This window comes from Augochlora pura, chromosome 6 (genome assembly GCF_028453695.1).
Source record: "Augochlora pura isolate Apur16 chromosome 6, APUR_v2.2.1, whole genome shotgun sequence".
NCBI lineage: Eukaryota > Metazoa > Arthropoda > Insecta > Hymenoptera > Halictidae > Augochlora > Augochlora pura.
Window position 1 is genome coordinate 11,229,741 of NC_135777.1, and position 13,822 is coordinate 11,243,562.

The 13,822-nt window shown below is 45.3% G+C and overlaps 1 protein-coding gene across 3 annotated transcripts in view; it reads left to right on the forward strand.

Moving 5' to 3' along the window:
- The window catches only part of Pnt (ETS transcription factor pointed), a 188,590-nt gene that overhangs the window by 4,247 nt on the left and 170,521 nt on the right, over positions 1-13,822 (forward strand). For all 3 annotated transcript variants that reach the window (XM_078182602.1, XM_078182606.1, XM_078182603.1), the window contains exons 2-3: positions 2,262-2,371; positions 13,522-13,729. In XM_078182602.1, the coding sequence (XP_078038728.1) occupies positions 2,267-2,371; positions 13,522-13,729 (313 nt within the window). In that variant the 5' untranslated portion in view covers positions 2,262-2,266. The remainder of the gene's footprint in view (positions 1-2,261; positions 2,372-13,521; positions 13,730-13,822) is intronic.

Below are 13,822 nucleotides of genomic sequence, written 5' to 3' on the forward strand. Positions count from 1 at the left end.
TTATTGCAGGGTTAACAAGCGTTCGAGCATTCGTTACAATCGTTAACAAGCGAAACGTTTTATCTTGCCGATTGCCCCGTGATATTCGTAATATGCGTCAGTTGACTTCGAAATCGTCGTTACGGGTTCTTCCCGCGTGTCGCGCAATAAATTGGTTTATCGTTGCGAGGATTGCGACAATCGATAAAGCGTGGCGATGCGACCACGAAGATGAGTGTCGCGATATCGAAATCGGTCGACGGAACGCTTTTATACTGCATAGCCGATGGTCCCTTCGTTTAATAACGGGAAAGTTGGAACTTTGCAATAAATACATCGGTGTTTTTCCCTCGTGGAATACGATCGCTGTTTAGCTAGAACATTGTGGAACACTTTGGAAATCCCGTCAGATAAGTGAATCGGTCGCAACTTCTTTGTCGTAACGGATCGATAGCAGCCTGCTCGACGATAAGAATTGTTATCGGCGCGATCGCTTCGCTTATTAGTAATGCTCTTGCCAAAAACAACGCCGAAACCACGGGGGAGCGGAATCGCGATCTCTGGCCGAGTTCAGCGAGTGTTTTCCATCACGTTTGCGATCTGAAACCTCCGGTGCTTATCGATACACGTTTCCTGAGAATTCGGAAGTTTATTCGTGCGTTTCCCGCGCCGTTTCCGAATCGGAGAATCTCGGTCCATTATTTCTTGATGGAGTGGCTGCTGCATCTGGTTCGAAAACCCATTGAGCCCCGCCGATAGAAAAGGGGATGTGTATCAGTTTCTCATAGAAGAAACACCTTGCGCCGACCGACACGGACAGGGTTAAAAACCAGAATTTCGAAACGCTTTGTACAGGCGAGCAAATTTTGCCCGCGCCTAAAGAGCCGTGAGAGTCGATGGCACCGGTGTGCTCGTGCACTTTTCCACCTACCATCTGTCGTTCGGGCTTCTCCAGCCGGAGTAACCTGATCTTGGTAGAAACCAGGGTTCGAAAACCTCCTACGTACGCTATGGGGCCTGCGGTTCGCATCCCCTTACACTCAACCTTCGCAAAATCGCGCATGCATGTCTTGCTCGTCTGAATACGGTATAATATTTGCCTCCGGACAACAATTTTCATTGCAGAATTTTCTTTTCCTCGTATTTCGTCTATTCCGTTGGATCTAATTCTGTTCTCATTTTGCAAGAATGTTGGCGCAAGTCTATAGTTTCTTGAAATGGTCTGTAGACCATTTCGAGAAATCTAGAGGCGTGATGTTTCGCGCATTTCGGAAAACGGAGGGTGGGTCGTTCGACGTCATCTGCCGGAGAATTTATTGTACAGGTTGCAAATAAAAAGGGAGCGTCTGGTGATTTAGCATCTCCAGACCTGCTCAGAACCGCGGTTCGTTGAACGTCTGTTCTTAAAGCGACCCCAGTTAACCGTCCGCACGGAAAGTTATGCTTTTCACGTGCGGCCACCCGCCTAAATATGAAATTTACACGCACGCGTTCCGAACGAATTGTCTGTATCGCAAACGCCGTGCAATAAATGCCTCTCAGGGATACATAAGGGAATTTATTTAGGAACGGGGCGGGTACCAGCACTGAGGAGACTAATTGGCAGAGAATTCAATTCCTGACGCGTCCACTGCCAAATCGAGATTTCGTTGGCCTTCGTTCTCGGCTTCCTAGTTGCAAACTTTTCTTTCACAAGAAACTAACTTTAAATCGCGCTTCCCTTTTTCCATATCGCGGCACATGTTTTGGAGTTGGTTTTATTGTAGTTTGTATTTGGAAATTATAAATCACATTTTTTTTTCTTTTTTTTTTCTTAGTGGTTTTACGTCGCATCAGCTGCAAGACTGTTAGCGACCAAATCACATTCTAATGACATTGATCACCGATGACCTTGAGATTCATCATTGTGTCTCTAATAAGCAAAACATTCTGTAAATTCTAAATCATCTTGACAGGCTACAAGAATGGTGTTTGTTAAATGAATTGTCCCCCGATCTAGATATGTGTCATATTGTTAGATTTTTCCATTCGTACTGCCTTCATTTTGTACTAAAAGTTTGTTTTCCCGTGAATAAATGAATAAGTAAGGATTATCGACTCTACGCGAGTTTTTCTCGGATAGAATTTGGGAATCTCTTAACGACGAAGGATTGAGAAAGACAGATGGTAATTGCTCCCGAAAAATTGGGATGAAATGTACACCGCGCGATGCGAGAGAGGGAACAATTTATCTGTTGAGTAACTTTTGATTTCTCGACTGACCGATTTCGCTTCCTTTGCAGCCGAAATGGATATGGAATCCCTGTACGACTACGGGGACGAGGAACAGGACTTCTACGAGGAAAGTCCCGGCACCAGGAAGGGCTACCCGATCGATCACAGATCCATCAAGGTCAGCGGATAAACACCCTTCACTCGTTTTCGGTTGAGAGCAAGCGGAAGGAAGAGTCGCTCGAGAGCGTCCGAGTTTAAATTTAAGCGAGATCCCACAGGTGAAACGTAATTTACACGGGGTCTAATTTTAAAGTGGGTCGAGCAAATTCGAAATAGCAGTTTTCTCGGCGAAAAGTGCCCGACACCGCGGCCATGCTCACCGGACTTCCTTCTGCCAGCTCTCGACGCGTTGTATATGTATATGTTTTGTATGTGTCACGCGATATGATTTTAGTGAACAATCGACAGGCGACTGAGCATATTTGGTTGACTAGGGCAGTGAATACTGTTGGCTGACCAATTGCTATTTGTCGTCGAGTAAAGCTTATTTCATTTGTCCATACCCTTATTTTCTTTATCTTTGAATAACAATTCGTATGTAGTTCTATTTCGGTTATTTTTGAATAGAAAAATCCAATTTGCCTTATTCGATAACTATAAAAAAGGTACAGAAATTGTTCGTGCCAAAGCACCAGGCTTCACTACCTTATTTGTTTGAGCGGTTAAACGGTTTCGTTGTAATTCTTGGACCACGAGGCGCGAAATAACAAAGATCGACTAAAAGTGTCCGCTTGGAGGTGCCCGTTCGAAAGTACAGACGGTCCGGTAAACAGAGAGAGGGACTATTTATAATTGGATATTCGGGGCTCGTTACTCTCTGATATCTCGATCGCTTTAGCTGCGGCGTCCGATTGTTGCGAGCGCATCGACGTTTCTCTTAAAAAAAAGTCTAAAGGCGGTGCAGGATCATTGGTGCACTCTCGATTCATTTCTATTTCGAATTATTCGAAGACGGTCGAATCAGGGTCACTTGGTATATCGTTCCGTTTTAGAAATCGTTAATTAACCCTGACCGGCGATCCGTTAGCGAGGGAAGCTGGTCCGGTCCGGTCCGGTCCGTTCGAAATAGGCCAATCCTTCTCTATTTTCGCGGTGATAGTTGACGTTGGCAGCCGGCATTGCTGTTGGCAGCGCTCGGATTGTACGAGTGCCAGTAACAATTCGTTCTGCTCGGTGCTCTCCGACTTCGCCTCATGAATGAACGTAGAGCAAGCGGCTCATTCACCGTCCCCTCAATTCCCCTCTGACCTCGCGTGGTCACCTAACTTGTCTAACGCTCTTCTCTCTCTCTCTCTCTCTCTCTCTCTCTCTCTCTGTCTCTTTCTCTCTTCTTCCCTTCCTCTTTCTAGTTCTCACCATTCTTTCTCGCGCGTCCCTCCGTGCTCTTGTACTTTTTAGTTTCACTCCCTCGCTCGGTCCATCCGTTCCTCTTTGTTCGCCGCTCTCCTTCTCTCTTCATCTCCCCTCCGTCTTCGTTCTCTTTATAAGACCTCTTCCTCCTACTTCGTGACTCTTTTGCTCCGCAGAACGAAGAGACGCTCCTCTAATCGCAATAGATAACGCATAGAAACGACCAGCTGTGATAACGTGGACTGGTGGGCCGACACGCAACTCTATGATCGTACAAAGGATATCTCTGCTGCATGTGGATGTTCAGACTTGCCGAATCATTTCTGAACTAGCATCAACATCTTGCTCTCCTTGTACGGTGGGCTATCCTAAAACGAATGCTACATCGCATAGTTCCTAAAAGTAAATCATATTAGTGAGGCAAACGAATATGCTACAACATACACGGAGGAATAAAATAAATGTAGAATCGATGATTCTTCTTTTTCCCTTTAAATTCATCCGGTGCTGTCTGAAATCATCATAATTGGTAATAACTATGCTGTATATTTGGTGACAATATTCGGTTTAATCAGGGTTCTGTATTATCTGAGGTGCTTTGAACTTTACGGTAGGCTGCTCGATTATTCGAATAAGTTCCAAAGACATCTACGACAAACATTCACTCAGTATCAATCAATGAATCTTATAACAAATGGATGTTGTAGCGACCGAGGTTTTACATCAAATCAGTTCGTTTTGTTCTGTGTCTATTCCGTACAGGATCAGAGCAGAAATATTGTGAAATCATCCGGAAGCGAATGCAATAAAAGGGAAGGCATAACGCGATATTGTTCGAAAGCGAAAGGGACATCGGGAAGAAACGGAAAGTCGAGGCTCGTTAAAGAGGAACGGGATGCAGCAGAGGCTGCAGTGGCGGTAGCTGAAACAGAAGTAGAAGCAGGGAGGAGCCGCAGCGAGAAGAAAAGAGCACGCGTGTGCACGGCAGCCGTTCGGCCGGCTCGGGGGAGGAGAGAAAGGAGAAATCTAAGTCGCCAGAAATAGCATCCCTTCTCGCGTGGAGCGGCCTCTCGGAGCTTCTGCATGCGTCGCTCGTTCTAGTCGGATGCACCGTTGCCTCACCTACGTCACACGACGCACTCTACCGATCACCGTGTCTCTCTTCCCACTCTTCCTTCTCCTCCCTCTCCGCCCTCTCTTTCTGGCCTGACTCGTTTCTTTTCATTACCCAGAGGGCTGACGGGAAATAACGTCGTTACATAATCTGCCAGGCGATCGCCGATGCGCGTGCGTTAATTGAACAAGAGAACCTCGGACGTTACTCAAGCAAAATTGAATTTTTCGGAACGGACGTCTGCCGTACGTACTTGGAGGTTTACGTTGAGGCTGCACGAAACTGCGGAAGCAAAAGCAGGATGCCAGAGATTGCGTTACGCGTAATTCAATGAACCACGGTTCTTGAAGGCGAACCGCGAGACTCGGGGGAAGATCCGTTTCGAGTAATTGGGAATAGAAATTGAGAAAGATTGAATTTTACTGGAGGAGAATTGAAATATTAGGGACGATGTTACCTGCTTGTAGAAACGCCACGCTGTAGGTAGGAAGGAGGAAGTAATAGAAGCGATTTCGAAGCTGATTGATGGCAGAGAGGGGGCCAGTTGTAAGCAATTATGGACTGAAATGGCGGTGTTGGTCGGCATCGATTCAGGATTAAACGATTCGGGCGTGGTGCATCCGTTTCCTTTCCTAGGTTCCCGTGGCATACCGATCACGCTCGTTTTCCCGTGACCGTGCTCGCTCGTCGATCCGATCGCCGGATTTATATCGGGTACGTCTTCGAGAGTGTTCGCGATCGATTTAAAAAGCAGCCGCGAAAACGTCTTTCGCCGTGTCCCGGCTCGTAAGCTTGCATGCGCACGCGATACTTCCACTGCGAATGTTCATGCGAATGTGTTCAGTCTGGTCATTAAATTTTACTGAATCACATCGATTTTCAATGGATTTTACCGTAAAATTTCCTGGCCATCTGTCGATGAATATTAATAAGAGGAAAGCAGGACAGCTGTTGTTCGTCGCGCGCAGGAACTGGCCACTTGGCCGCGCGCTCTTCCACCGGAAGTCCTCCGCAGAACTCGCCGAAAAGCGATCCCTTCTTCATCCGATATATCCAGATTCATTTACTTTACTTCGAAGATGCATTCTTGAATGTTATTACGGAAATCTATCTCATTGTCTTCACTTTTTTTCATCGTCACCGTCCAATGTTGCTAACTGACTAGATTGATCTTCATTCGCGTCTCAGGAACTTGAGTAAAATTTCTACCGTTAACGGGAAATTTAGTTCGACGAAGTAAACTAAAACCCTGACGCTGTCCATCCAATAAATTAGGACATTTTGCTTTACTTAAAAAAGTGCTGAAGAAAATTGCTGTCCTCTCAATTCCTAGAGAATTTTCTCGAACTATTTTGCCGGGACTTGATTCAATCGTTCTCGATTGAAATCTCTTACATAAAAGATCATAATTATGACAATGGCACGAGTTATTTAACATCGTATCGTCAACGATGAATTGTCAATAACTTGTGTCTACTCGATGGTGTTATACCTGACAGAGTAAATAATTTCAATGTTATCGAATAGAGGAAAATTTAGAACGGAATAATTCGAGTGAACATGTTACCATCGAAAACGTTGCGAAATCATGGATCAAGGAGTTCCTTGGAAGTGGCGGTTCTAAGTACGTATTTTTGTTAGCGGATCGATCGATCCATTGATCCCGAAGGGACACGGTTCAAGTAGCTAGAAATAAACCGGACCCGCGGTGATAACCTTTGCGTTTTCGCCGTGAGTCCGGTAAAACCGGGTATTTATATCGCCGGCCGACCTGGCGGAAGAATTTTTAATCACGCGTGTCTTCTGTCATTCATTCGCGGATAATAATGATCCGCGTATAAATAGTCGGGAAGCGATGAATGGCGGCCATTGCGTATTCATAGCCGCTTTTGCCATCGATCGGTTCGTCCCGGTTGTGTCGTCAGGTGAGTTCGTCGGTTTCCTTCGTGGATCTTCGACGATCCTGGAACGAGACAATGGAGGAAGGAACACCGAGGATCGTTTGTAGAATTCATCGGCGGACGCAGACGTCCGCGAATATTAAGGGAGTCGTCTGAACGGTAAAATATTCATGTTTCATCGAAAACGGATAACGACGCCGGGCCGGTTTATTCATGGAAAGAACGTTCGGTTTCCCGATGCACTGTATACATAGTTGTCTCGTGGTTTTTCGTCGACAATGTTACGAGCGCGAGACACACGCTGATAAACACGCCGATTAATCGGCTCGTCGAGCATGTTCCGGCGATCACAAGAATTGCAACGTTCTCCTCCTCCTCCTCCTCCTCCTCCTCCTCCTCCTCCTCCTCTTCGTCCTCTTCGCCTTCCCCATCGTCGACGCTTTTATCTTATCGACGAGGCATTTCTTCGTACATGCGCACGTGCATCGACCAGGCGACATTCGGTCTAAGAAAACATCGGCTTTACGTTCATTCATGGTTCTAAGCGTTTGAGCGGAACCCGCATGCTCCGCTGGTTATCGGAAAATCGATCATCTTCGATCGATACCGACGCGTCAACCGCGAGACGGACGCCTATTTGAATTCTCGATCAGTCGCTTCCTGCCGATCGCGTGTTAATGTCTCCTCAATTCGTAATTCGTAATTCGTAATTTGTGCGGTTATGGAATCGAGGATTCTCTGTATTTTGGTATAGAAGAATATTTGATGCGGCATAGTTGATTATTAAAGAGACCGAGGCGAAGACTCACAGTCTGGTAATCGTAGGTGTTAATTTGTAGGTCGACTACGTTTTCATTTCATTGCGCTGCATTTGAACTGCGTATGCATCGAGTCGACGTGTGTGTTTCACTTCAATTCTGTTGCTTAATGCTCGAAAGGCGGGCCTTCTTGACAAAAATGTAACCGAACATGTTTGAGATCATTTATGTTGTTATTTATCTATTTTTGTTAACATAATTTTAGCACTCTTCTTCTAGACACGGTATATGTACATATGTCTCTTCTAGACATTTTGTAGAAACGTTAATGAATAATGTAAAAAATCAAAATTAATTGCCCGAAATTGTGTAGTCATACAACAATAAAAGGAGAAAAAGTATTTTTCTTTCGGCTGTCGCCTGTTTCCGAAATAAAATACAAAACCTTGTGGAACTTAGCCGACGATTCGACGTCCGAGACTTCGGCTTCCGAATAATTTTTCGACGATTCGAAGAAACGGAAAGTTGAGATTGTCGGCTACGGGGAACGAAATCGTAGAAAGATAAGGTGCTCCTTCTGGCTCGAGGCATAATCGCGGGGTCCACGAACAGGAACAGGGGTAAAAATAGCAACGAATTGTGTCGGCCATGAGAAAACGTGCTAATAGCTTCTTTTCGTTTCTTCCTTTCAAGGGCGTTTTCGAGGAGTCCTCTCCCGGTTGCACGTTGGTCGTCGTTGCTCGGCTCTTGATCGTCTCTCCGTCTCTCCGGCTCTCTGTTCTCTCTGTTCTCTCGTCTCTTTTGACGATTCTCTACTCCCCCCCTCTCCGCGAGCCTGTTACTCATTCATTCAAAGAAGAGCGGCTCGGCCGTAGAGCCGAGGTCCGCGCCGAACGAGCATAATGCCGGTTCTTATACGAATCGGGTCGTCGATGCCTCGACTCGGCGAATAATAAATGGGAGCCTCGACGCTTTCGCTCTCTCGCGTTTTTGGCATTAATCGTTCGCTGCATCGTGCTTCCAACTCGCCCCGCTCGCGCATCGGCTAAGTTATTCCTGGCTACGGTGAATACCGAGCGCTCCGTCTTATCTGGAACCTATCGAGAACCTGCGCTCCCTGCTAACCGTGAAATCTTCGAAAAGGGAATTCGATTCATTGGAGGTGACCTCCTTCATCGAGAAGTGGTTCTCGATCGCACGAATTTGGAGAGAAGTCGGCAATAGAGTTCAGACCACAATATAAAACGTATGAAGTGATTTATTCATTTATTAAATATCTACGGAAAGTTTGCCATGAGTTAGGAAATCAAACTATATCGAAGGTTAGAATGGATAGATAAAAAATATGTAGTACGATAATCGCAATTTTTTAAATTATTTATACGAATTAAATTCGCCATACAACATAAATTCGCTTTAAATTTTGTACAGAATATTTCCACTTGTTAATAACAACATAAATGACAAAATAGATATATTACCTTCCAATATCACAAAATTCAAAACTGATTTACATAAACTGTTTGCCTAATTACTGTCCCGCTAATTCTATGTCTGTATTAATATTAGTTTTTGTTCTTTATTGTAAAAATGCGATTTTAGCTAAACTACCCACTCTGTTTATTGAGTCTAATGGACTGGGTTTACTTTACTCGTTTTCCTAGATTAATTGCAAACGGTACAGATTTTGATTTTACGTTACGACTCCACGGTATAATTTTGCGATGTAATTGAACAGTGATCGATCTTTACCGTGACGTGGCGGTGCATGCGTTAGCGATAGCTAAAGGTTGCGTGTTTCGATGGTCGCCGTGAATTTTCGTTCGGTTCCCAAGTTCTCGTAGAGTTTAACGAAACGTAACCTCTTTCGGGCAGATACTTCGATATTCGTTTCCGATGTGCGAGTGTAAGGACAAAAGAACACCGGGCTATTTCGAGAGACGGTTCTAAGGGAGATGGGGGGGAGCGGGAAACGAAACCGGCGAGCACAGTTTCTCAGAAATCATTACTCGTTGCATCACCGGCAATTCGTACGACGATTAATTTATATAGGCGCGAGTTGCGTGCACGATGCACCGTAATCGATCACCGACAAATGAGTTCACTGTTCCTGCTTTGGGCTAGTCTTCCCTTTCTCTATCGTGGACTTGAAATCATGATATTATACCACGAACCGACTAACGAATAAAATTGTTTTCAACACCGTTCAATAAATATTCGGGCAAATTATCTAGATAACAATTTATTGGAATAAAATTTTGTTTGAATAAAATTTTGTTTGAATAAAGAATTTTGTTTGTAAAATGGATTATTAGAAAAAAGAATCATTCGAGTAGAGAATTAAAAAGAGGATCATTCGAATAAATAGATGGGATAATTGATGGCGAACTATCTTAGATAAATATTTATTTGAAACAATCCGAACAATGCTCAACTCTAGTAAAAGCACTCGTCTGTGGATTTTTATTTTTAAAATTAAAATTGTCTGCATTCATTGCAAGACACTGAAGCTGCAGAAACATTTATTTGTTTTTTTTTTTTTATAATAACGTGAATAAGCCGTATATAATACAATAATGTTTCCAAGCTTTCTAAATGTTTTTGTCATAATTGCGTAAAACTCGCAGACGAATCGTTATCTTCTTACTTACCAAATCTTTTCTCTGTATTCCCTGTTACCATAAGGTCAAACTCGTCTATAAATAGGTAAAGAACTTTTGCATCCGCCGTTTCACCCTCAAAGTTTTTGGAAAATTTCACGACTCGGTGAGAGCAAGGTTTTCACGCGTTCCGCTGCGGCCGATTTTTTTATCTCCTGGGCCGTGGGCGGATGGGGAAACGCGTGTGTCAAGTATTCTTTAGCGTTCGATTGTAGTTTTTGTCCATCGATTGGCCGGCGTCCACGTTCGTTCGCCGGCGAACTCGGACGTTCGATCACGTAGCCGAACACTGCGCCGAGGAACGAAGAACCGCCACGACCGTGTTGTATCGTTCGAATGCCGATGATGAAAGAGGAAGAGATAGGTAAACAGATTAGATGCGCGAGGAGAAAGACGGCGAACGAACGCGTGACAAGCATCGCGACCCGACCCGGTTATCTGCATACACGTGTTGCATGCAGTACGCTGTGTAGCAACCATGGAGGGGAAAATAATTATCGTGGAACACAGAGAGGCCGTTGTTCGCCACGAGATTTAATCGGCCCTGTGCCTTCTTCGAGCCGTTCGAGAGGAATTGCCTTTATTTTCGTCTTTCTCGATTGCTTCTCTCTCTCTCTCTCTCTTTTCCTCTCCCTCCCCGTTGTCTCCTTTCCCCACTTTCCATATTCCGAGTGAAGGATCGTTCGGTAATTGCAGGTGAATAATCTCGCTCGCGAGTAGCCGACAATCGATACATAAACTCGAATCGAACGTTTTATTCAGTGTCGTTCGCGTTTATCAGCTGATCGACCGCTTATCGGTCGGATCGGCAGACTATCGAATCGTCATCCTCTCGAACGCTTCTTCGCAATCGATTTCTACGAATGCTAGACGTTATTAATAGGCGACATACTGAAAAAGACTCGACCGCAAACCGAATACATTAGATCGAGTCACAAATAATTCTCGTTTCCGAGAAGATACTGCAAATGTATTTATCATCCGAATGACTCATCGTGAACGTGCCGGCGAGAAACGACAATGAGGTGTCGCAAATGGTTGCGAACATATAATCGAGATTTTATTTTATCTATTTATCTGTTAAATTTCTGAATAAAATTGGTGGATTAAAAAATGCAGAGATTTGAAATAGGTACAAGGTTAAATAAAGAATTGGTAAGATAACCGATATTTCTTGAAATACTGTATTAAATCTATACAGACATTAACATTTCGAGCCAACGTTAAAGAAGACACGATCGAGCAGATTGTGTATCCATAAGTTGTCCTATGTTTCCGAACATGGACAGGTTTTCTGGATCCGACACGAAATAACGGAGCGTTTAACCGAAACTCCTCGGAAATCACTGGGAAATCAAGGAATCGAGGAATTGATAAGCAAAATGTTCTGTGCCCCAGGGGGATCGTGCGACAATTTCACGAGGCTTTCCAGATTCTACGCGGGGTCGTAGAGTGACGGATACGGAGTCGCCTATCTCCGATTCACGAGTGTCTCTGCGTTAGGTTGGAGGAAGGGTGGACTGGTTAGGTAGCGGGGTGACCGTGGAATGGAATGAATTAGAGGGGAAAAAGCGACGAGAGAAAGAGTAGGAGAGCCCAGCGCGTAAAAGGGACGGCAGTGAGTGAGTGTAGGAGAGAAAGAAAATCAGACAGAGGGAGTGGGAGAGAGAAAGAGAGAGAGAGAGAGAGAGAGGGAGAGGGAGAGAGAGAAAGACAAAGTGAGTGAGTGATGAATTGAGCGGGTGGGGGCCAAGAGGAGCGGAGAGCGTAGGTACGGCGAGGTTAGACCGTTGCATCGCGTCGCTGCGTTGTCGTTGCATTGCGTACCGTTGCGTCACTCTCTTGTGCAGCGTTTCATTCAACTTGGAGTCCGTCGCGCGAAGGTCAAGCGGTCGTCGTTGCCTGTCGCTGCAGCGACACGATGCAGCGACGCGACGGCCCTCTTCGATTTCTCCCCTGTCTTTTCGCTTTCAGTTACGTCTTCTGTCTTCTGAGAGTGACCGCTTCTCTGCCTCTCTCTTCAGCAGTTTCCAAAACACAAGGACCACCTAGCAGACTTTTAAAGGGAGTTACAGGTTCGACTTCGATTTCGTTTCGATCGCGTTTGCGGTTTCTCTTCTCTTCGTCCTCCGCTTTCTTCAACGTCTTTGTACCCCACAGCCTGCCCTCTCCTCTCCCTCCGGCCTCCCCTTGCCACAGAGATCCCACCGGTCATCCGTCACGGCTCTCCTCCGTCTCCATCCAGCTCGGACAGACCTCTTTCTCTCTTCCTTTCTCTCGCTCTCTCTCTCTCTCTCTCCTTCTCTATCGTTCCTTGTTTCTTATTCACCGATTTCGTTTCTCCTTCCCGGCCGACTCTTTCACATCCGCGCGTCTCTCACCCCCTTTGTCGCTCCAGTGGCCATTCTCCTCGTTCCCCCGCTGCTCTTTTTCCGCCGTTCTCCCCTTCCGGCACGTCAACTTCAACAGGTTCACCGTCCATTCATGCCTCCGCAGAGACTGCGTCCTTCTCGCGACTCTTTGATCTAGCTCTCCAATCTTTATCCGAACCCGATCTCCATTGCCGGGAGCCAAGATTCGGTGTCTCGCGATCCCCTGGATCGCCGCGATCTTTCACGACTGTACCTCGAAGGGTACGTCGAACGGTTTCGTGGGGTAGAGAATTCATTTTCGTTAGAAGATGATGGAAGATTGTGGCGTCACGATCTTCAATGTATACGGTAGTGGGGGTCGGTTACTGTTCTATGACCAATATCTGTGTTGTTATGTTTGTTTCTCGGCATAATTAACGCGACACTCATCGAATAAGACATATTCCATTTTTTATTCCGTTATTTCATCGAATTCTGAATACAAATTTTTAAATGGAATTCTTCTTTGCCTTTATGTCTGAATAAGTAAATGATATATGTTTCATTTGATAAATGTAATGTGTGTTGTTACACTGTGGATCATTAGGCAAGATAAAAGTTTGTCGGATCTGTGTCAAGAAACATAAGTAATTTAGAAGTTTTATTTTTTGTTTATTTATTTTGATCGGTCGGAAGTACTATATGACTATGTTATTCAATTTTTCTCTCATACTTATTTTTGTCATAATTGCACGAAATCCACAGTGTAATAATTACGCTGGAGAACAATTGGTCACCTCTCAATAATCGGCAGTACTATCCTACTTACCCCAGGTGTAAAGTTGACTTGTAATCTGAACTCGACGAGAATACCATTCTATTTCAAAATTTATTTCCATTCGGAACACTTACAAAAATGATCGTTAAACAAACTTTTGTAAGCGAAGAGTTGCGAATTGGTATCGGCGCAGTGAAAAATGGTTCCATCGATCTGCTCGTATCGCTCAAGACATTTGGACGTGTTCCTGTAGGAAAAGTTCCGATCTCGCCGAGAGAAGACCAGTGACATTGTAGAGATTTTCGTTGTGGTAGAGGCGAAACAGAACGGATTAAAAGTTGGTGGTTTTGTTTCAGCGCGATGCTAGAGGCGTGGGCAGCTATCTGGGAGGCGGCGGCATTAACGACGGCGGCGGCATGGTGACGGTTATGGCGAAGCTGATGAAACAGGAGCTGGCCTCCGACGCGGAGGAAGAGGGCCTGGTGCCTGCCCTCTCTGGCAGGTTCACCTCGATGCGGAAGGTGCCCTCTCTCTCCGACCTGTCCGATCCCGAGAGCTCCCTGGGTGAGTTTTTATCCGGCTATGGTTGTTCTGGGCCTCGGCCCGGCGCGCGGACCGTCGCGGGCTTACGGATCGCTGGAGATCACCGCTCGTAAA